At 36.5% G+C, this 25,000-nt stretch overlaps 1 protein-coding gene across 1 annotated transcript in view; it reads right to left on the bottom strand.

Moving 5' to 3' along the window:
• LOC136833955 (eye-specific diacylglycerol kinase-like) overlaps positions 1 to 25,000 on the bottom strand; it is an 850,760-nt gene that overhangs the window by 186,343 nt on the left and 639,417 nt on the right. Inside the window, exon 5 of the mRNA XM_067096233.1 lies at positions 9,140 to 9,343. Within this exon, the coding sequence (XP_066952334.1) occupies positions 9,140 to 9,343 (204 nt within the window). The remainder of the gene's footprint in view (positions 1 to 9,139; positions 9,344 to 25,000) is intronic.

The raw sequence follows: 25,000 nt of genomic DNA, 5'->3' as shown, positions 1-25,000 counted from the left end.
TGTGTCTACCATTATGTTGAGAAACTGATGGGTGGATACCATATGTCATCTAATCTGATTCTTTTTAAGAGCCAGGTGTTTCATCACTTCAGGGTCCTTTGACGCTTAATTTTCTTACAAGACGTGTGCGTGTGTGTGTGTGTGTGTGTGATTGGAGAATACAAACTTCTCAAATCGTTAGTTCACAAAACTGATGAGATATACAGGTTTTCCATACTGTTCAGGTTTTGTCTTATACTCCCAGGAAGGTACTGACCTCCAAAATTCCTCCAGGGGTAAGGATGTTCCACAGAGCAGGATCAACATGAACCCTAAAACTAACAGTCAGTATAACCGATGGTGGAGCGTCAGTGCTGAAAATTTAGAATGATGGATTTTAAAACATTTGAAAACCCACCAAAAAGTAAGTATACCTGATTAACAGCTCTCCTAGGGCTGGCCCGAAGGATTAGACTTATTTCACGTGGCTAAGAACCAATTGGTTACCTAGAAACGGGACCTACAGCTTATTGTGGAATCTGAACCACATTATAGCGAGAAATGAATTTCTATCACCAGAAATAAATTCCTCTTATTCTTCATTCGAACTCAGGCCTAGCAGAGTGCTAGCCGACAACTCTACCGACCCATCCAACGAGGAACTTACAGTCAGTATAACGGATGGTGGAACGTCAGTACCGAAAATTTAGAACGATGGATTTTAAAACGTTTGAAAACCCACCAGCATGAATAGCTCAGGATGTGGGAGGAGCCTTTGGAATGGCAAAATTGCTGATCATCTGTTTGCTGAACTGCCGATCCAATCGGCCTTGTTACACCCACGTGAAACACAGCATGCCAGACGTAATGGAGGCACATTTGGAGAGCCAACCAGGGAAATCTTTATCGCAACAATTAATTGCTTTGTACAAAGAGTTATCGGAATGGTGAGACAAGTGGCGATAATTTGAGGGGACCAAAATCAATGGAAAGCCTTTCGCTTACAGAGATGATAAATATCTCTCAGTTTTATACCAGATCTTACCATCTCTAAAAGTGGCTTGTAAATTTGTTCATTCATCCAGATATAATTATGAAAGTCCACCGTATCTGTATAGTGTACTTTACTCGATAGGTTTTAACAGTCTTTAACCAGTCTTTTGATATAACTTCTTTAATTTAATGAATGTTCTACAATGAGGTCATTGCAATATTTTGTCCTTATTTTCCGTTTTGATTTTTACTTGGAGAACAGCAAAGGGCTTTCCGAACAAGAGATTACTGACCAGTGCTTAACAATACCGAATGTGTGTTCCAAATATTGGCAATCACAAAAATATTGTCATTATTATACTGACAGTAATAGTGATCTTGTGCACCGTGCTGAAAACGCGGGTTGTGGCTGTTACCTTTCTTGGTTATAAACTGAGCATACGTGTCTTGCACTGACATAATTACACATTTTTATTAATTTTTTCTTGGAAACGGGCTATAAACCACATTGTGGGGAAAATAATTAATGATTCCTTTATCATTTTTCTAACATTATAACCAATGGAATAAAAACACTATGCTTTTAACAATGTTTTCCTACGCGAGGCAGTGGAACCGAAGTTAACGTAATATTATGACCTCTGAGAAATAGGGAGCGATAACATGAGAAAATAGCCCCCTTCCAGATTTCTCTCATCCAGTCTTACATGGTAAGAAATTCTGTCATCATAAATAGAGTGCAGTAACTCACAAGACCTGGCGAGGACTCAGGCCATAGAAATCCCTTTCGAATTCCGTGGATTTAACGGAAGGTTTTGCATTGTGTTAAAGAAATTGGAAAGCAATAAAATTATGAAGTCGAAGTTCAAAACTTTTATTTTAGTAATATATTCGTCTATTTTGTTTTAGTAATTTAGTAATATATTCAACTATTTATCTAACTCGTCTTACCTTGAAAAAATAAGCTGCTCTTGCCAAGTAAGAGCACACAAAACATAAATTTAATAAGCGATGACAGGCAGGGCAACGGATCGGGACTACGGTCTACCCCAAAGCCAAATCAAAGTCCTTCAAAAGAAGGCATCGTGCTTACCCCATACAAATGGGGAAAAAAGCACGTTAAAAGATGAAGAAGAATATACCTTACACATACATACGACTGTACGCCAAAATGAGAAGCTGGTCTACCTGTTCATAGGCGACAGCAAAAAAAAAAAAAAAAAATCAAAAAAAGGATGCTGTATTACCTGTACATAAAAACTCTCACTACAAAAGGGAAATATTCTCTTTTGCCTTGTTATAAAAAGGTATTGCCCCTTTACAACTGGTAATTCTTTCTCCATTTCAGTTTTACCATGTACACATACAGACTTATTAAAACAACGATTTTCTAATTTACATGGCACTTAATTCATACATATAACATATTCAGTAGGAATTTCCTTTGTACAAGAAACCTGATTCATTCATCAAATGTTCAGTTCATTAAAGCATCCAAAATCTCTCCCACAGCACTTGGTCCTCCCCTCTATTCTTCTTCACTGAACGTGAAAACAAGCTTAAAACACTAAAAATGTGAAGGTATCTTAAATTTAAACGAACACAGAAACTATTTATCCATTGTAATTTAATATCCTTTAATATTTCCCATCTCTCTCTCTCTCTCTCTCTCTCTCTCTCTCTCTCTCTCTCTCTCTCTCTCTCTCTCTGTGTTTCTATGGGTTCCATCAGTCATCTAGTCGAGCTCAGCTATCACCAACTCAACAAAAGAAGACAACAATGGACTTGGTACAATGCGTTGCGTTAGTGAGACAGAGAGAGAGAGAGAGAGAGAGAGAGAGAGAGAGAGAGAGAGAGAGAGAGAGAGGGGAAATATATTGCAGAATTTATGATCATACAATTTAGGAACATGCTAACGGCATTGTTTTAGAGCTCAAAACTGAATAAATTTTCATCAGCGTTCTTTTTACCTCAACCGTAATATATTTACCCTGTTAAAAATTTCAACTTCCAGAATTCTGCGATTCCCTTCGGAAAGGACAACGGAAAAATGGTGAGAAAACACTTGAGAATATCTACCACCAAATGAATGCAAGAGCAAATAATTTGTCCTTTGAATTCGCGCAAGAACCATCAACCTGCGCTCTAGCATCTTACCTTTAATCACTAAAGGTGATCCAATGCCAACAAACTCCGCTTTGACGCTTAAACAAAGTCTCGTTCCGTTATGATACATTTGCAAAAGTTTTCTGAGTGGCGACCGACGGGATGCTACTGCCCTGTTTGGTGGAAAAATAAGACGGGGAAAACTAAATCTGGAATACGTTACATTCACGAACATACTTCAGCGTTCCTCTCTTGAATGCAACCTTACCATGTATATGTATATGTATGAACACACTAACATGACCACGAGAATACATGGGGGTGTGTTTTGATGTGTATATATATATATATATATATATATGCATATATATATATATATGTATATATATATATATATATATATATATATATATATATATATATATATATATATATATATATATATATGTACATACATATATATACACAAAATTTTAAATATACATATGAATACATTTATTTATATACATATATACATATATATATACACGTATATATTTATATATGAATATATATATATTCATATATATGTATATATACATAAAATTTTATATATACATATGAATTATTATATATACATACATACATATATATATGTATATATTTATGTGTGTGTATGTATGTAATAACAGTTTACCTATTTAGCTATCGCAGTTTACTAATTTCTTAAGTCACAGTACCTGAAATATTTGATTAGAATAAACTTTTCTCTTCTATTATTTTTCTCATGCTAATTAATTCACCTAAATAACCTTCATCCTGAGCGTACCCAAAATTAGGTCTTTAGAATTTTTCAGAAGTACTGGCTTAATCCCGAAGCTCTGAAAATAACCACACTGTTATGAAATATGTCCTAAAAGACCAGTAAGGCGTTAAAATGGGGAGTTTTTTTTTTTAATGAACGATACATTTACATTACACTGAGCCAATTAATCTAGTTGAAATATATTTATAAAGTGAAAGGTAGAACTAAAGTCTTATGTTCTACATTTTATCGAAACCTTTTTTCATTACTGTGGTGAGGTCAGTGATACATAGAATATCATTGCTTTTCAACAACAATAGATATGTGCTTTACTAATCCTAAAAGTTAACAATGAAATATGCAGAATGAATTTCGTTTTGGTTCCAGAGCAAATTTCACACAAAGACTATTTTACTCTCATCTTGGTTGGAACGGGCATCGATCTCTTTCTAAACCCAGAACCTTCATAATCATCTTGCATTACTTGCAAGACACTCATCGTGATTTTTAACTATTCTGTCAACCTACCTACTGTAGTATGTTAAGACAGTGTCAAATATTAACAACAAAAACTGATGAAGCATTTTTACTTCTCCAAAACTTCACTATTCCAAACGTTTACAGGCCAGTAATTAAAACACGCAATGGGATAAATGGGACTGCAAACCACACACACATACAGAGAGAGAGAGAGAGAGAGAGAGAGAGAGAGAGAAATGTCATAATGATGTGATTCAATCTTTGTTAGTGGTTTTTATTTCATTTCTATTTATTTATTTATTTTAATATTTTCATGTAACACTTGCTGGCCAGGTGCTGTGTAGGAATATCAAACAGGAGAGAAACAAATCTTTTAAGTTACCTGAAGCAATTTAACCCGGTGCCTGTCGCCCCCCAAAACTGTAAGCCCTAAACAACTTTTTTCTCAAGATGATCGAGTTTGACTTAGGCATATTTGTTCATCGCGTCTGGTCACCTGTGAACAAACACGATTGAAGAGATGAACAAACTGATGAAATAAGTTCATCGGCGTTAACATTCAATAACTTCAATTTCAGAAATTCGGTAAGACTGAGTTAATAACAAGGAGGCAGTTTACCCATTTATTATTTGGTTTCAAATGTCGATTGACATGCGTGATTGTAATGTATTTTGCGGGATTTTCAAGTACTTAAATCCAGGGAAATCCTTTGAACTATGACTGCCAGACTCTTACGTAGTGGTAAAAAAAATTTGTCCCTTAAAACAATTTTCACCCAGTCTTGCTTATTTTAGTCATGCTTCATATCCCACAAAAGACAATAAATTTCATACACATCAAAACACAGACTAAACTTTCATTCTCCTGAAGCCTTTTATCTGATATATTGCAACGCCATGTGGACGGCAAATTAAAGTATCTCACGTGTTTTTCAATCGTAAAAAATTTTTACATTTCCTGAACTTTCATCTGATATGATAAGTTCCAGTGAGTGGCGTGACTTCTGAGACTGCAGAGGACAATAAAGCATAAAAAAGGAATTATGCTGATAAAAATATGAACAATATCTAGATATCTAAAAATCAAATATAATGTAAAAACGTATGATCCTCTTCCATATTACGGAAGCCATAAAAACAAGGTCCCAATATTACAGCAACTGTGCAATAAAAGTTTTAGCTGTTGAAAAATTTCATTGCAGAGTCTTTGATCTACAGTTCAGCAATGATATCAATGTTTTATTTCTATTAGGAATAAAAATAATATGTATAACTTAGCGAACTCTATTTTCTACGTCAAAATATAAAACTAGTGTCATTCGTAATACCTAGTATGAAAAATGACTTCTTCGGAGAGTTCAGAACATTGTTAAAACCTTGAAAGCACTGCATAAAAGACCACAAAAGTATTACCATTGGAGGAATGGATCTGGAGAACCTTTTAAAGCGTACTCCAGCCAAGGCATTGTAAATCTCTTGACGGAAAGACTTCAATACCTTGCAGAAAAGGCACGACTCATTGTTATAGTCTAACTCTGCTGCCTGAGATAAAAGAAAACTCTACGAATGCTCAGTTTCTTTTTCTACCTCAGAGGTTTTATTTTTCGCAATTTTTTTGAGGAAGGCGTTGCTAACTAACCCCGAATCTCAAGAAATCAACTTGAGAGAGAGAGAGAGAGAGAGAGAGAGAGAGAGAGGTAAAATTAGCGCCAAAGAAGCATCAACTTCAGAAGTTCGTAAATGGGCCACGGAAAGATTTTTAGACGTCACTCCTCCCTCTTGACGAAGAGGGGAGAGGCAAGAGGAACAAGTTTGTGAAGTGGAGGGGCCCACAACATTTAAACTTGGAACTTATCAAGTTGCTCCAGGTAACAAGTGGCGCTTTCTCAGAATCGTCTGTTTTGTGTTTTTTCGCCCAATGCTTACTGGTTCACATATTTTTTCCTTTTGTTTCTGATTACTGAGTTCATTTCAACAATCTGTTATTTTTCATATAGAGTCCACTGCTAGTATTCAAAAATCTGTTGGTGGCGTCGCAAAAATCCTGATCATATAGAGTCCACTGCTAGTATTCAACAATCTGTTGGTGGCGTCGCAAAAATCCTGATAATATAGAGTCCACTGCTAGTATTCAACAATCCGTTGTTGGCGTAATGACTAAGCAGTAACCTACCTTCTAAATATCAAGGATTCGTATCCCGCCTCGGAAGGAGGACATCTTCAATCACTGCCTTTCTGATTACGAGTGTTGCAACGCAAAGCGTTACCATAATTAGGTAATCCATCAATTAAGGGGGTTATTAATCCATGCTAAACTGAATAATGAAGGAGTTACTGAGAAATTTTCGATGCTACACTGAATAACTATCTTTCGAGCATTAAGGAGTGTGATACCATATCCGTTCTAGAATGGTAACTGCTTAGTTTGTCCAGATCCCAGAATTCATATTATCTAGTGGCGCTAATACTGTACTGTTACACTTATCTAAGGCCTTGGCGCTTATATTGGCAACGTTTTAGCATTTAAAATTAAAACGAGCTTTCCTTTTATAAGCACCGCCATCGTTGTAAAACAAACTGGTTGAAAGCGTGGCGCGTTCCCATTCTGCCTTAGGTCTTCCATTGAGATCCTAAAGTAAGCCATCTACTTTCAAAGGAAAGAAATTTTAAACTGAAACGCAGCTGAAACAACACGCGTGCCCTCAAGGCAAACGTCGCTGTAATAATGTAAAGGAATCTTTCCTCAAAATTTAAAGGCGCGCTCAGAACAAGACAAACACCTAAGTGTTTACCCACGTAATGCCGAGATGCCTTAACAATGGCGAAGAAGGAGCGCTAAGAACAATTAACCTAGTTTACTATGACAGTAAGGAGAACCATAGGGAAACAAACATCATATTCCAGATACCTAGATAATATAATGGCTCTCTTGCGACGAGGAGGCTTCTCTTCGAGTACCTACGTAGACCAAAATAATGATTTACAAACAAGAGCAGTGACCTCATTTGATACACTCTGGTCGGGGGTTTTGACTCACAAAGCACGTCACTGACACACGCACACACACACACAAGAGAGAGAGAGAGAGAGAGAGAGAGAGAGAGAGAGAGAGAGAGAGAGAGAGAGAGAGAGCTGGCCAATCCTTTTCCTACAACTGCTAAGCTTTCGAATTTTCTTCCTGCTTCCGTTTTTCTTAACTTGTATAGCCCCAAGAGGCAATTCTATCGCTTCCTTTTTTCCAACCTTCTTCCTACCTTCTCCGATGGGCATCAAAAGGTAGATGCATGTCGATCGTTAATCTGTGCCTCGTATAACTAAAGGTTATGGCCAAAAAGTTAAATCCCTATTTGACCTTTGGCATCGGTCATCGTGACCATGCATCAGCTTCGCAAGTGGAGTGTGCATGACAAAAATGAAGTCTGGACTTCGAAAGTTTACATTGCTATTTTTCTAAGAAGGCAATCAATTCTTGCCAGCCACGAGGCCTGTCTTTACTAAATTGTAAAAATCCGCAACTTTCTATGTATTCCTGTTAACAAAAAGACAAACAGACGAGGAAAAACCTGTCCAAAAACATAACCGCTTTGCCGGAGGAAATTATGGAATTTAGTTATAACGATGCGAGCAGTAATACTAACAACAGAACTATCACAGCATGAATAATTATGATACAGTAACAATATCAAACAATGCCTCTATTTTCAAGCCGTTTGGACAGATTGTTTTATCCTGGTTGCAGAACAACAGGTATTCCCGCCACCTCTCACTCTCTCTTTGTCTCTGTCTCTCCAAATACACAAAAATAGCTGCTTCAAAACTTAATGCGTACAAACAAACAAATTACTGGAAATTTTTCCAAGAACATTATTATTTCACCAAAACATTCACATGTGGAAAGATACAATGACGTATGGGTACAGGTTTAAGCATTCTTCTGAGCTTCAGTCCAACTCTTAACTCTCCTTTCCTTTTTCTTTAATTTCATTCCGTCCCAGTATAGAATAGGGTTTCGATTTATTTTCATCTTTGTCTTTATAAAACAACATCAACTATTATAAGAATGTCATTAACACGGAGACGCAAAACCAGTCAAGAAGGGAATTCATATAAAAGAATCAGAGAGACAAAGTGCGCGTTTGCGTGTGTGTTCATCCTTGCTGAGAATCTACAGGCTTAAGTGACTTTCCTTTTTCCCTTCCGGAAGCCAACATGGCTGGTTGGTCTTGAGAGCTGCTCTGAGTTTTACTTATGTCACGGTTATGTGCGACATGAATGAGAATAAGTGGGAAATTTCATCTTTAAATCGAGTTATTTTTTAATCTTACTTAAAACGAGTTTTACAGGGAAAACGGTAAATAGTTAAATGTTCATAAAATAAACCTGAAAAAGTTTTTTTCTATCCCCGTTACGTCCACAACAGGAGCGACTGCCTGATGCCTTATTGAGGGAGCCGTGTCAAAGCGTCAAATCCAGAGTATCACATAACGAAATCCAATTAGAAAGAGGGGACAAAGAAACGCTGACAAACCCCTATGTACGACTTACAAGTCTTGATCAATATCCCCCACAAAACTCGTAACAACACCTTGCGGAAATCGATTTCATTTTGATTCGACGAACACTTCTGTAAAAGCTGAACATTATTCATCAAAATCATCACTTTATCCAACACCTACTTATCCATGCACTAGAATGGGCAATTACTATCACCACAAGAGAAGAAATAAGAATCCTCTAGTCTGCACAAACAACACAAGGATACCAAATCCTTTTACTTTTACCACTGCTCCCACTTACCTTCCCACACTGCTTGCATTTTCCTTTTTGGTTACGGCGATGCACCCAGTGATGGTGGGTGGCGGTCTGCTCCCTGTATTGCCGGGGGCCCACATCACGGAACGTGGGTTTACAAGGGAACTTGACGCGCTCCACAAGAGCTGCGATGCAGCCCGTGTGCGCTATGATCTTACAAGCAGAGCATTTCATACGAGGGCCAGATTTCTGAAAGGAAAGAGAAAGAAACGTCATTATTAAACTGCAATTATGATTAATATGTCGTTACAATAACTTGAAGTATCTCGAAGGTTTGGCAAAAAATGCTACCGTCGAAATTTACATTTCATAAATGTAAATTTTACCATACAAGGAAACCCGTGGGTGGGGGGGGAAAAGTAAAAAGTAAAAAGAAAAAATTGAAGTTTATTTTTGTGCACTTTTTAACACACTGTTCATACTAATGTAGCCTCGCTAAATCTACCAAAACACAGTAATAATATTTATCCGATCTTTTAAATAATGTATTTAATTGTCAGGCAACTGTTTCGATTCAAAACAGAAATACCACGGGTAAAACTGAAAGCTTTTCAAGTTATTGAACTTGAAAAAAATATTTCTGCCTCCCAATGCAACTTACATCTGTAATGTGAACGGAGCTTTACCAAAAATAACTAGCAGGGTATTAGAATCAATAAAAGAAAAGGAATATGGAATTATGAGGAGTTTTTAGGATGGTCTTAAGCGGTACGTGTGATTAGAATATAATTACACTAATTGTTGAGACATTTTTCCAGTTTGGCTCCTTTCTTAATATATACATTTTAAAAAATATTCCTCTTCCCAACATAAAATAACAGAATGTTACATCCTACTCTCTTTAGTTCTTGTTGATAATGACCTCATCTCTAACTTGTTTTGTCTCATAAGTCAGAACTTGAAAAAGAACTGTCATTTATGACCTTAAACGAAACCATCTGATCACTAGCTTTCCAAAGCACAGATTTTCCCATAATTACTAAAGTACCATGCAGGTACTCTTGGGAGCTACACATAACAAACAATACATCAATCATGATATTTCTACTTAGACAAAATGGAACTGTATATTGCATATGGAGCCCTTGGTCCAATAACTATAAACCTAGCATCACTAGCGAGACCCCGAGAGTCATTTCTATTGTGGGATATGAATTATTCAAAGCTTTCGCTGACTTGTGTACCAGGTAGTCATTCAAGTGCTGCGTCGCACAGAGGGTTGAGGAAGGCATGGCTTGATAGACCGGAACATTACCATCCTCTGTAGCAACCCCTTTATACATCTACATATATGAATGTATTCATGGATATCCATATATATATATATATATATATATATATATATATATATATATATATATATATATATATATATATATGTGTGTGTATATATATATATATTATATATATATATATATATATATATATATATATATATATATATATATATATATATATATATATATAATTGTATAATTGTGTAGCTATAAGACATTTACATCCTGGTTCATAAATTCATAACATTTAATAAGAGGTCAAGCATCTGCCTCGCAAATAATAGTACATCACACAACTGTACATGTGTCATCACAAAACAAGGCTGCATAGGAATCCATCTTTGTTCCGATCTGCAGTTCTGGTCCGTTACAACTCACGCGGATTAATCATGTTTCCCTGACCAAGAAGCATGCATTAAAAAAGGTTTTGAACAAGCAGATTCACGTCCATAATTTCGTGACCATCCGCATCTTTCACCCAAAACCAGTGGGAGCAGACGCGTAATTAAGGCATGGAGGTCACTTTCATGTATTTACATATATATGAAGGGGCAAGTTAATCTCGTAAATGGTTGGCATGAAGAGGAAACGTAGACGAGGGTAGGGGGAATGCCACGGGGAATGGAGGACGGATATTCAAATGGCAGAACCGTGCCACCAGCTTCAAAGGGACAAGACATGATACTCATTCTCAAGGAGAAGGGGACGAAGATTATGGTGCTACTTTTCATAAACGAGATAATGCTACACTTTTACGCATCTGTTCTGCAACTACGATTAAACACTAGGCAATGATAATAGTAACAATATCATGAATAATGCAACAGAGAAAAATTTACAATACTTTTCCGTCTGAACATCATTATATAGGTTATGGCACACTACTCCTAATCATATTTTGGGAAAAAATCAAGAACAACGAGAAACGACAACGGTGGCACAGATACTATCTAAAGTTTGAATCGCCAACTGTATTACTAAAAACAGTAATTTTCGTTGCAGGTTCCATTGTAACGGCTGTAATGTTGCATCAACACACATCTCGGTCATTACTCGGCCTCATTCTCCTCGCGTTATTTGCTGATATCCAGTCGCTAGCAAAGTGCATAGTTTGACCGAGCAATCAAAACCCATTGCAATACTTTTGTTTATCGAATATATTTGTTAGTGGAGAGAGAGTGTCTGGGAGGGTGGGGGTGACGGCCAGCGAATGGATAATTTCCCGAAGTAGTATGAACAGGTGACAATAGCTTTATGGTGTCCCAGCGATTATACACACACACACACACTCACTCTCTCTCTCTCTCTCTCTCTCCACACGAGTCTCTGAATGGAGGAGAGAATCTTCACGACAGTCTAGTAAATGAAGGAATGATGTCAAATGATGTCAGGGACAATCGGAGAGCGACTGATGGCTGCAAGAAAAGTTTCATGGATTCAGTACAGATCTGATTACATCTGAATACATCCCTTTCTTTCTTCAGTTTGACGTGTTATGAGGACAAGGGTTGCCAATTAAAACAAAATAAATCTAGTATGATTTTAAATATATATATATATATATATATATATATATATATATATATATATATATATATATATATATATATATATATATATATAGAGAGAGAGAGAGAGAGAGAGAGAGAGAGAGAGAGAGAGAGAGAGAGAGAGAGAGAGAGAGAGAGAGAGAGACTTGACGTTCAAAAAAGCATTTCCTCTTTCAAAACCCGCTGAAAATTTCAAATACGAATTATTCTCATAGGATTTTCCTTAATCATATTAACTAATCATATTGTACACTAACTTGGAACTTGGAATACGGCTAATCCCTTCAATATTTCGCAACCATGATGAAGTATCCAAGATTTATGTTAACTTAAAAGCAGCGATTTTATGCTGAATGGTAGCTGTTGAAAAGAATGATCCGGATAAAAATCCGTTCGTATCTCCTTCAAGCAAAAAACTCAATACGGATTTTCCAAATACCCTTCTAAGATGCCACGTTATGATGTAAAATTTAGAAGTTCTCGATGTAATTTCCAGAATGAAGAAGGAAACATGTCAGGTAACTACAAGCTAATGATGTGATATGGTCAAGCCTTCCTATGAAATGTTATGCCATTGGTTACCAGCAAAGGAGTCTCGATCGTGATAATGGGAACTCGGCCCATTTCAGTTCAGGAGCAATGAAGCCGGTAAATTTCCCGCACAAATTGGATGGTCCTAGAAGTGTGAACAACTTATTATGAAAGATAACTAAGCACAAAGATCAGTTGTGGCAAGGGGGCAAAAGGGTCACCAATCAACATAACCAGAGGAATTTCTGTTTGATTTGATGAAACAAAAACAGAAGGAATAAATGCAAGAACAAAACAGAACGCGTTCAGATAATGATTACTGGGGAAACTTAAACTGTGGTATTAGCTGAACCTAAACAAGATCAACTGCACTCAACTCTCATCACAAAATTTTTAAAGTAAGTGATGATTTCTGCAATGGAAGGCGTTTTTATCTAATCTGACGGAATGCAGAATGAAGGATTGCAGGAATAACACAAAACTTCAGGTTCTTGAAATTTCAGCCATCATACCTACATTCAACCTAGTGGCTTACAAATCTGATACCGGTAGAGGAACATCCAAAAACAATGTTCCAAAGAGGATTCGACAGGACTGCAGACTTGCAAAGAACGCCAATCATTATACGATGACATGCACTTGTATATATAAAAAAAAAAACATAACCAGTACATATATATCTACTTATCCATCTAAATGTACAAAACAAATACATACATACATACTACACGCACATGAGCAAGCCCACACACACACACACACACACACAAACAAGGATGTCCTGTGAAGGAATGTTGTGTCATCTGCATAAAATTTTTCCTACAAGGCTATTCTGGCTTTAAGTGGTCATCAGTCCATATATATTTTTATATACATACATACATACATACTATTACATACATACATTACATACATACATACATACATACATATATATTTATATATATATATATATATACATACATACATATATGTATATATATATATATATATATATATATATATATATATATATATATATATATATATATATAAATATATAAAACTATTCGCCTTTAACCGTTATTTAAAGGAAGTGGCTCCAAAGGCTTTATCTTCCTAGTTCTTGGCAAGTTTTCTACGATGAGGTGCTACCACATCTTTTTCCTCCACCCTTGATGTAACTAAACAAAGTCTAGTGACTTCCAGGTTCCCTGGTCACTGTTTAGAACAACAGAGGCAGATCTGGATATAACAGGACGAGCTTAGCAACTTCTCGTTGATATCATGAGCGTCCTAAGCATTAGGCTTCGAGGATACCATACGCCTTTTCCCCATAGAGGAATGGCTCCCAAGAAGGAGTTAAAGTCTAACGGTTCTCATTATAGATACATACATATATATATATATATTATATATATATACAGTATATATATATATATATATATATATATATATATATATATACATACATACATATGTTATAGATACTAGCAAAGTGCACAGTTTGACCGAGCAATCAAAACCCATTGCAATACAGACAGACACATGCGCACACACACATGTAAAGGTATATATTATATATACTGTATATATTATGTATATATATATATATTCACACACACACACACATATATATTATATATATATGTGTGTGTGTGTGTGTGTGTGTGTGTGTGTGTGTGTGTGTGTGTGTGTGTGTGTGTGTGTATGTGTCTGTATAAATATTTCCAGAGAATATACCACACTTAAAAAAACTTTGAGAAATAAATAAGAGAACTGCAAACAAAAAAGCAAATACGGCGTTGAGCCCAAATGGGAGACATCAGGTACACATCTTTTTTATGCCATGCGACAAAATCTCTTTTACGATCCGGAGCATTATTTCGTTGTAGCGGTGCTTTCAGAGTTATCACTGGCAAAACGAACAGTCGCACAGATGCGCTACAGGCTAATGGACCTTGTAAGAAGATTTCTTAATACATTAAGCATTAAAAAAAAAAGTATACCTTAGTTTTACCAGACCACTGAGCTGACTAACAGCTTATGCTTATAACTTCCGGTATTTATTAAATTCATCTAAAGAGAAAATACGAAGGTATATATATAACGTTCTAAGTCACTAGATACGTAAGCTAGAACGCGAAACAGACAACAAGATTTACTGTTAAATGACATGACAGAAATCAGAGTACAACCGTTCATATGCACATATGCAATTGCAATTTCGTTTCTGGTCACATACTCATTATGCATGATTACTGGTTTTTGGGGGTAGTTAAACATGACTTCCTACTTGCCCTTCCACTGAACAAAACTCCTATTTCTATTCAAAATGATTTCACAATTACCACGATACTTTTTTCTCAGAAGCATCGTCGTTGTCATGATTACAACGTGATGGTCAGCACTACCCGTGCAAGAGGCAGCTTAAAATGCATACTACGATGACTGATTAATGGACCCTTTTATTTCTTACGCTTCGCTACGCCAGACTAATACTGGCTGGATGTAGCGATGTTACAAAATAAAAAAAACAGTGTTTACCACTTCAAAATACCAAAAGCTTGACTTTTGCTTCAAAGGGTCTCAGGTCTAATTTAATCCCATGTTTATCAAGCAATCCCGACAATCTCCCATTGTACCTCAGACCAGCAATGAATTACCACACGAGAGAAGCGCCGATAAACTTTGTGATAAAAAATGCATAAAAAGGGAGTTGTTATCCGAGCCTCATTCAATCATAGCGCCTCTGTCGGTGTCAGTGGCATCTCATTCCTCTTGGTCTTGAACTATCACAACACTCGAAATTGACATTAAATGCTGTGAAACGTTTCATGCCGCAAGAAGCAAAACTTTCGCAGAATCAAAATCAACAAAAGAGTCGCTGGAGTAGCATCGACTAGCCTCATGAATCATGGATCAGGTTCAACATCTCACTTTGATTTGCTACTCTGTACAAGTGTGCAAAGCACAGTCAAAATCAACAAAAAAGTGTGTTCTGATAAAAAATATAATGTTGAGTCGAAAAGCGATATTAAAGGGAAAAGCGATTGAAAGAGGTAAATGGCGCAGCATGCGTAGGGGTGTTCGACATGTTTTGGTGAGTTCTTTCGATACATGTTTCCTGCACATGGAGTTCATCCGCGATTCAGTGGCGGGATAACTGTCCTTTCTTTTACTGAGACCCACCACTAATTGATGGAAATAGCTTAATGCAAAAAAAAATATATACACACATTTTATATATATATATATATATATATATATATATATATATATATATATATATATATATATATATTAACTTTATGACTTACACAATTGTTCTGTTCATTAATACAATAACTAACAGGATCTCATTAAAACTGGATGGTAGCCAGATACCATCCATTTTTAATGAGTGTCCTGTTAGTATATATATATATATATATATATATATATATATATATATATATATATATATATATATATATATATAAATATATATTATATATATATATATATATATATATATATATATATATATATATATATATATATATATATATATATATATATACATATACATATACATACATATATATATATATAGAATATATATGAAAAGAGATTGACAGAGACATTGCATTTGCGTCACTAATGATGAAAATCTTCAGTATACTTATTCTCAATAGGCTGAGGAAACAAGTTGATAAAATGCTCGGAGAAAAACAAGGTGGTTTTTGAAAAGGCAGAAGTTGCGTAAATCAAGTATTCCGGTTAAACCATACCGTGCAGCAGTGTAAAGCACTTATGAAACCTCTGATGGCTTTTGCTGATAATATAACGAGAAGGCATTTGACAGTGTCCACATATGCCAATATTATGGAAGATATTGTGTCATTCTGTTATTTTCGTTCAATACATAAAGGTAACTGAAATCAACCATTAACGAGGTCTCATGGATTTCATAATGAGAAAAAGCGTTTGGAAACTGAAGTGGTTTCGATTGGCGTAAAAGTCAAAACTTATGACTTGGACTACGCAGGTGATAGCGTTTAATCAGCAAGACGCAGCTAAATTTATAATGAAGATAAATCTAAGAAAAAAAATAAACAAGTAATATGAACAGAGTATCCACAATGGGATAAAATACCTGAAGGTGGAGAAAAGATAATGAAGTTGAATTTTTGGAATAATAATACCAATTCAGATTGTAGTAAGTTAGAATTTACTGAGAGACAAACGCCTAATCAAGAAATGGGCAGGATGAACATGACTTGCAAAGCAAATAGACTGAAACTGCATAAGAAAATACGAAAATAAAATAATGCAATAGTCTGACTTGGGATGACAATGAAGCTTATCTAAAGGAGTTTGCTAATATGAAAAATAAATAGTTAAGAAGAATATTATGAGCCAGGCGGCAGGACAGAGTGAATGCAGATGAGATGATTTAAAGATGAAGATAAAGATGGCTTGGCGCCACCCCTGGAAGATCACTATAAGTGATTACTTCACTTGAGTTCTTGTGGGGAAAAAAGGAGAATTGGAGGACCCTGACCTACTTGGATGAATACTGAGGCAGAGGGCTGGTGGTGAATGGAGATTTGTGGTGGATAAAGCACCGGAAAGGCCTGAGTGGCGGAAATTAACAGAGGCCCTACCCACCGCACAGGGTTGGAGGCAGTGATGATATGTATTTGAGAGTGATGAGAGACTGATGTTCAAAATCTTCACCTTCCTAGGATCGTCTCATTAAATTTCATTACGTTAATGGAAAGTGTGTCATAAATATCTGTAACCATGACTGCAGGTTTGTTTGATAATAATTTTAAGTCGCTTTAACTGAGGGTGACACAAAATCTACTCTCTCGGAACCTATGTGAACAGTTAATGATTCACTGAATGTACAGAGTAAAAATTAATAAAAGTAAAAAAAAAATGCTCTCAACTTTCTTTTAATCTTTAACGGTACACAAAATAGTGCTACAGTTTAAAACAAAAACACAAGCTGCCAGTGCGAGTCTGACAATAGAAATATCGTCAAGTGACTAACGCAAAATTTATACAGGCGTAACGAGAGAATAGTTTGTATTGTACTTGTCTTACAGGAAAAGGGAAAAAGTTGCAGCAGACTACTTGCAACATATGAATTTTTAAAAGCGGTTGTCAATCTTTTCTAGCAACTGCGTAAATACAATAAGTCGCACGTAACACAAGAAAAGTAAAACATCACCATCAAAGCAAATCTATGCATCTAACGGAAATAAAACCATCAGTCCGACATCGAACTACTTGCAAACCTTTAGATGAACAGGTCAACAGCGTCAGTATTATCATCGATCTAGAGTTTTGTTTATAAAAAAAAAAAAAAAATAGCCGAAAGCCACGTCACTGCCTCCTCGTATAAGAAAGGAAACAGAAATAGTCGACAACACCTTGCTTGTATAACATTTATCGCAACAAAAACTAATTCAAACATTTGCTGCTTAAGCAATTATTACATCAACAGTAAATGATATTGTTAGCCTTTTAAATGAATTCCACAGCAATATATAAATAAACGAAAGAAAACAGTCAAATTCCGACAGGTCTGCAAGCATAAAAAAAGGAAAGTGAACTGATGTGCGGAATATGTCTAAAATTCGCAAGACTTATTCCAGATAATTCCTTTAAACAAATAATAATTAAAACCCATGCTAACTTCATCCTCTGCAAAAGTTATAACTTAGATTAGTGTAATGTAAGCAGCGCACCTCAGCCCATCTGAATCAGAGTCAACGGCCACTTCAGCAAATAATTCCGTTAATTAGTAATATACAATTCAAACACTTCACGCTCGTTTTCGTAGGCCATTCATCTTCTTGATATCCAATTAACGTTAGAAGCAATTATACTTGCTGAATTGGGGCCCCTCTTTAAAATGACACAGAAACCAGCTCGGCAGAATCTAGCGCGCGTCACAGTAATACATATTTCCTAGCAGAGAGGGTATCGCTTGCAGTGCGCCTTGCATAGCAACGTCCCTTCGCCCGCTTTCTCCCTTTTGCTTATCATCCGGTTCCCTTGCTCTGTCTCTCCCCACCTAACTGTCCAGCTCCTTTACCTTGCAGCAGTACTTCCTTCATGCGAGACCTTGGTAGCCTAAATATGTAGGTCGGTGGTCGCGTCAATTGTTTCATGGTAACATCATATCCACAGCTCATCATAACACAGCGAAACGTCGAGCAAGGCTGTTATGAAGAGGCTAAATCCTCCTCCCTAAAGAAAGTGCCACAGTGAAGATTAATGTCTCATCATCCGATAATAATCCGAGGAAGTTATTACCTCAGTACGCTGTATAATCAAAGCACTTTGTCAATTTCACACCCTTATCCGTCACTGTCATTTGCATGGAGCCTTCCTAGGAATAACAGAGAATGAACTAAATTAATATTTCTCACTACCGAGTCCTTATACAAGTTTACAGACTGAAGGCGTAATGGTTATTGGTCCGAGCTTCCGGACAGTACGTCACGTCCCTTTGACCACCCACCTGACCCTATCTTATATTAGTCATTTTTGACGGTACTGGTACGCTATAACGTCATCACCACTAAATAAATAACGAGTTTCAACCGATCATGGGAAAGCAAAACTGACAAAGGTCTCTATTTCAAGCAACAGAAAAGTAGGAAAATTTTATGAAAAATTATAAATAAATAAAAGATGGCATCTCGAATACAAAACAACTACAAATTCAAAGAGTAATTTTGCCCCAAAGCTTTAAAAAGTAGAAACTTTTTCCAAGCGGACACACAATCACCAATATCAATCTCTCCGGCCATAATTCTACTTTATTCTACCTCGCATTTTGGAATTCTTTACCAAACCAAAAACCACCGGTACGCCGACAGGAAAAACAAACAGGAGTTCCGAGCATTATATTCATAGGGCGTTGTCAGGTAACTGCAAAAAAATATATATATATATATAACATGATCGCAGTATAGTAACAAAAAATACGGTAAAGGGAATTTCAACACAGTCGTTTCCTCTCGCTGAAAACTCGCGCGTAAAATGCAGCTGAAATTTAGTTACTTCATCAAGACGATGAAGGTATTAACAGTAACTTTACCTGGCAGTGAGGCACAAAACAGTCCGGCTGAAATCCCTTGGGTAACTTGGAAAACAATTTGAAAAGTTGGAGAGAAGAAAATGCATCATGAAGTTTTGTAATTACCTTGTACAAGAAATAATTTAACATACATACTCAAACACACAGATCATTGCATTTTATATATACGTATATGTGTGCATGTATGTTTGTGTATAAACAAAACCTTGCAGTTTATGTGTATGCAAAGTTCAGTATCTGTCACGTCTTGGAAGTAACTCAAACATTTTACCCATATAGTGCAAATTCATAGGAGAGCAAGAGGAAGATCGAGGCGAAGGTGGATGGATGGTTGTTGGAGAAGATCTGAGAGACAAACAATTGTCAGAGGACGATGTGTTTGACCGAGTCAGGTGGAGGAGGAAAGCTGTCAGATACATCGACCCCACATAGAAGTAGTGCAAATTCATAGTTATTTGCATATTCTCTATGGTTCAGGAAAAGTAATGTCAAAAGTCTTACCTTTTAAGTGGAGAGAGAGAGAGAGAGAATTAATTACATCCGAATCATTTGTTCATTTACACTGTCTACTCCTCACCTAGCGCTGCTCTCTCTCTCTCTCTCTCTCTCTCTCTCTCTCTCTCTCTCTCTCTCTCTCTCTCTCTCTCTCCCGCATAGACAGAAGGAAAATGGAATAAAAGACAGCTGAATTAAGTTTCTGAAAAACGAAAAGGGTTATTACTCTATCTTACTAGGTCACGGGATTGTGTCAAGAAACATTATTTTACCAAAAGATTACTTCTAACAAAGTCGAGATGTTGCAAAGAAAATCAAACTGTTCATCATATAACTCAAGTTCTTACAGTGCCCGCAATGCCCAACAAACCGCAATCAATTAAAAGTCTTTACTGGTAATACTTGAAATCGGGGTTACGTTAAACCTATTTCCGATTCAAATTTTGGACGGGGCTTTGGATTACCAATAAGGCAACTTGCTGAAACATAATATTAGCGATATACATCGCAGAAAACTAACAGCAACGATACAACTTGCGAAGCCCAATATCTTTAATACATCTGAAGAAGCCTACTAGTAGTAGCAACAGTAAACTTTGCAATATCAACGATGCCACTTGCAGAAACCTAACAGCAATAATAAAACCTGTAGAAACCTAATAAGAACAGTACAGCCCATGAAACTTGATAGCAACAATACAACACACAGAAACCACCTCGCAATGACATAACTTGAATAAAACGTAATAAGGATACCATAACTTCCAGGAAATTGAGTCTATTTGCTTCACAGTGCAATAAATAACATGTGAAGAAACTTCATCAGAAAAGAAACAGCAAAGAATGTATAAGCAAATCACTCTTTAATGGAACTGCTGCATCTCTCAGATACAAGCAAGATAACGATGAATCTGACACGCGGTGTAACTCAAACCATGGCAGTACGTATTGGATATTATTAATGGCTGTCCATAATTTATCACCAAGGGTGTTTATTGACACGCAGACCGTTACCTTGTGGATTTACGTGACAAGTGTTACAGATTGCCAAGAACCTAAAATAAATTCTCCAGGTAGACATCAACGATTTATCGTGTCAACGTTACGGCGTCGACGACCAAAGTCGCTGTGACGCCAGAATAAAGTAAAAGAAAAAAAAATCATAAAACAGTGATCTGCTCACACTTTGGGATGGGATAATCAGGTTTTCTTTATAAAGACACCCACATTTTAGTGGTGCTTCGTAAATTTACTTTAAGTCATAACAAACAGTTTTACTGAAAAAAAGCACCGAAAAACAGCAAAAGAAATTCTTTTGGGGTAAAGCACTAGTCCCATACACTTCTTAACCCTCCCTGACTCCACCACAGTTGCCTAATTACCACGTACATTATCCACTGCTTGGGTTAGCACTCAGAAGGAAATGAACACAGCTCTGGTCGGTGGTGAGGGGAACAACGATAGCAGTAACATGCTTCTTATACTGCAGGTTGTCTGAGCAGCGAAATTAATCAAAGTTGGGTGGGGTCAATACATGGATAGTTGACCCACCACGAAAGGTCAGCCAGAGGCAGTCGGGGCATTAAGCTTCATGGAAATTTGTATATCGAGAGGTGGACTGGGCTAATACACACACAAACAAAGCCACTCCAACATCTTCTAGAAACATAACAGACACCTCACACGTCTCGACTGTCGACCTAACCGCGCAACGACTCCTCGCTGCTGGGAGAAAGGGCGCTGGTGACTGGTACAATACATGTACATACGCTACTGGGGTCTAAGCGATGACAGGCAGGGCAGCCGATCGAGACTACAAAGTCTGCCCCAAAGCCAAATCAAAGTCCTTCAAAAGAAGGCATCGTGCTTACCCCATACAAATGGGAAAAAAGCACGTTAAAAGAAGAAGGTGGATTGGGCACACATAAAAACCATGTACAAAACCGGAAGGGTATCAATTTCTAGCGTACCCAATTCTAGAGTAAAGGCGCAGGACAGAAGAAACAAAATATTTTTAGGCCACACTTGCTTTCTAGTTTTCCAATGAAAGCTTTAAATCAAAACCGAAATAAAATAAGAATCTCCACCCCCCCAGGTGGTATACGAGGCAAGGTGGGTTTTCGGGAATCTAATTTTTTCTACCGTAGGGGTTCTAATCCCGTCAGGGAAGGGAGTGTTTCCTCATTTATTTCCCCTTCGGATTTAAGGCTTCGAATGGAAAGCGTATCCAAAATGTATGAGGAAATCGGTATGTTATCAGGTCAGTGTGTCATCTGAATATGCATGTTTCAGGTGAATCTGTATAGTAGCAGATTCTCTGTTTCTATATATATATGTACACATACATACATTTATATATTATATATATATATATATATATATATATATATATATATATATATATATATATATATATATATATATATATATATATATATATTAAGTATATACATAAATTAAATCTAAACATTAAATCAAATCTTTAGATTCATTTCCCCTCACTAAGTTACGCGCAGCCTTCAAAAAGTAACGTCATCCATAACCAGATGAATGTTGATTTATTGGTTAATTATCTTAGAGGCATTAATCAGCCTGGCTGTGCCTTAACCTCATTAGGTGAAGCTAATAATTTAACTCCATTCAGGTACGATCACAGAACCCTAAATTTAGCAGCGAATTTGAGTCGAGAGCTTAATAACCTCATTGAAAATGACGCTGGGAAGGATGAAGGATGAGGCACGTGTGGCAGACACAAGAAAGTTCATTCCGACGGTGAAAAACAAGAACAAATGACCCCAGCAGGGTTCAGGTTACTTGATTTTCTCCCCAATCACAAAGAAAGTTTTCTTCTCCGTGATGTTCTTCAGTTAAAACGTGAAGTTGAAGGATTCTTTTTCTTTGATAAAAAAAAAAAGAGGATTTCCCCCATAATGTTCTTTTGTTAAAGCAGAACTACAGTGTTCAACAATGGTCGCACTATAAGAAAGAATAAATATTTCATATGAAAACAATATATACCGGTTAACAACATCAGGAAGGCGATGTCAGGCGTTCAAATCGTAAATTTGATTTTCCTTGCCTTACGAAGCGCATGAATCTCTGAGTGGCAGGGCGCGGGGCTAGCAACCGCCACCCATAGCACTTCCTGAAACTGGATGGGTTACACCAAGCCTCGAAGAGGAAAAAGGCCTATGATGAAATATATCCGAACTCATTCTTTGGAGGAAGAGAGACAATCTCTATTCGCTGAAAATATAATTAGTCCAGTTTTCATTTTTGAAAAACGGATACAATAACAAGCTAGGGAATTATCTAGTCGCATTTGCTCTTCCTCTTGCGACAGCATTAATTCAAGAGTTCAATTAACATCAGCAAAGCTAGATAAAACATCATTGTAGCTGAGGAGATATACACATTTTCATCTTGTAAAGATAACCGAGGCAGTAAAGTCTTTTTTTTATGGTGTCAAGGCTTATTGTTGCAAGAAAAATATAATAAAAGTTATGGGAATTTCGTTATCCTGGTATTACTCTGGGCAAATAAGGTTCTTGACTCAATAAATTCGACCAAACTTGTAATGGAAGACATTTCCATAATGGGAAATTTTCTCCTATCAACAAGATCTTAACCAAATAAAAGATGATTGTGCATCTTACAACTGTTGCCAGTTCGAATAGCAATGATCACCAAAATTTAACCACCACTAGTTTCTTATTTTTCTTGTATATAATCGATCATAACAACCCGGCTTAACATTACCGTCACAATGCTTACAAATTACGTAAGCTTAAAGCATTAAAATTTCTTCAATATTTATGAAAAAACAAAAGCAAGTGCTCTGCGTTATGAATTCAAGAAAAAGCTGAGGTGCCAAGGCGTACAAAATTATGTTTTCTCTGAGATCATTTCTCGTCCGCAAAACCAATTCACCATATCAGTACAATATTTCAATCTACAATGAAAGCTCACAATCAAACATCCAAAGATTATTTGCTTTGTATTACGTATGTTAGTTTGAAAACAAAACATCATTGAGATTAATTTACCATGAAACAAGAATAAACATAAATCCTCACACCGTATTCTTATGCCTTAAGAGTTTTACAAGATATCTTAAAAGGATTTTAGCTTAAGATACATTATGAGCCACGTGCTAATTCTAAGTTGTAATACCCTTGTTTTTTTATAGTAATGGCATAATGGAATAAGGACAAGGGTGATAAGGAATAAAATACACAGAAATTATTTGTTACCTTTATATATTAAATTATACTGAGAATGCTTTAGTGTTTTCAGCTCCTCTTCTTAGCAACCAAACAATAATCTGTACATAAAGGTGGTATAACCACACAGGAAACATATTGGGAAACATAAAAAATCAATGTACCCTGGGACTATGAAATGACCGTATGTGACACAGGGTTGAAGATGCTAATTCTGGTAAAAGAACCAGAAATATCTGATAGAAAAGGGGACCAAGAGTTAAAACAGCAAAGATCTGAAAACGGAAATAATTAGAGAATGGCGCACTGAAGTGCACATCATCCTGCGAGCACTAAGAGTAATCCTAGATGATCTCAGGACGATTCAGTTTCCAGCCAGACTTGCTCCTGAAGAGTGTGCTGCTGGTCACAGCATAGATAATTAGGAGAGCGTTGGATTTCCAGATCAATGGGAGTCAGGTCCTCAGGAGACAGGTTGCACCCAGGATCCAGACTCGAATATACCTACTTGGAAAGGTTGTGAGACGAAAAAATAACAATAACAAACAAAATATCTGCACAAGTTTGAACTCATTGCAGTTCAATAAGAAAAGGACAACAAACTAAACTTATTTATTGGATCTCCAGTCTCACCGTATTCATGCAATTATAAAATGACGGTAGGTTTGTTAGTGCTTTACGAATTATCA

This window comes from Macrobrachium rosenbergii, chromosome 52 (genome assembly GCF_040412425.1).
Source record: "Macrobrachium rosenbergii isolate ZJJX-2024 chromosome 52, ASM4041242v1, whole genome shotgun sequence".
NCBI lineage: Eukaryota > Metazoa > Arthropoda > Malacostraca > Decapoda > Palaemonidae > Macrobrachium > Macrobrachium rosenbergii.
The sequence above is the reverse complement of the archived record's forward strand: the minus strand, read 5'-3'. Positions and strand labels throughout refer to the sequence as shown.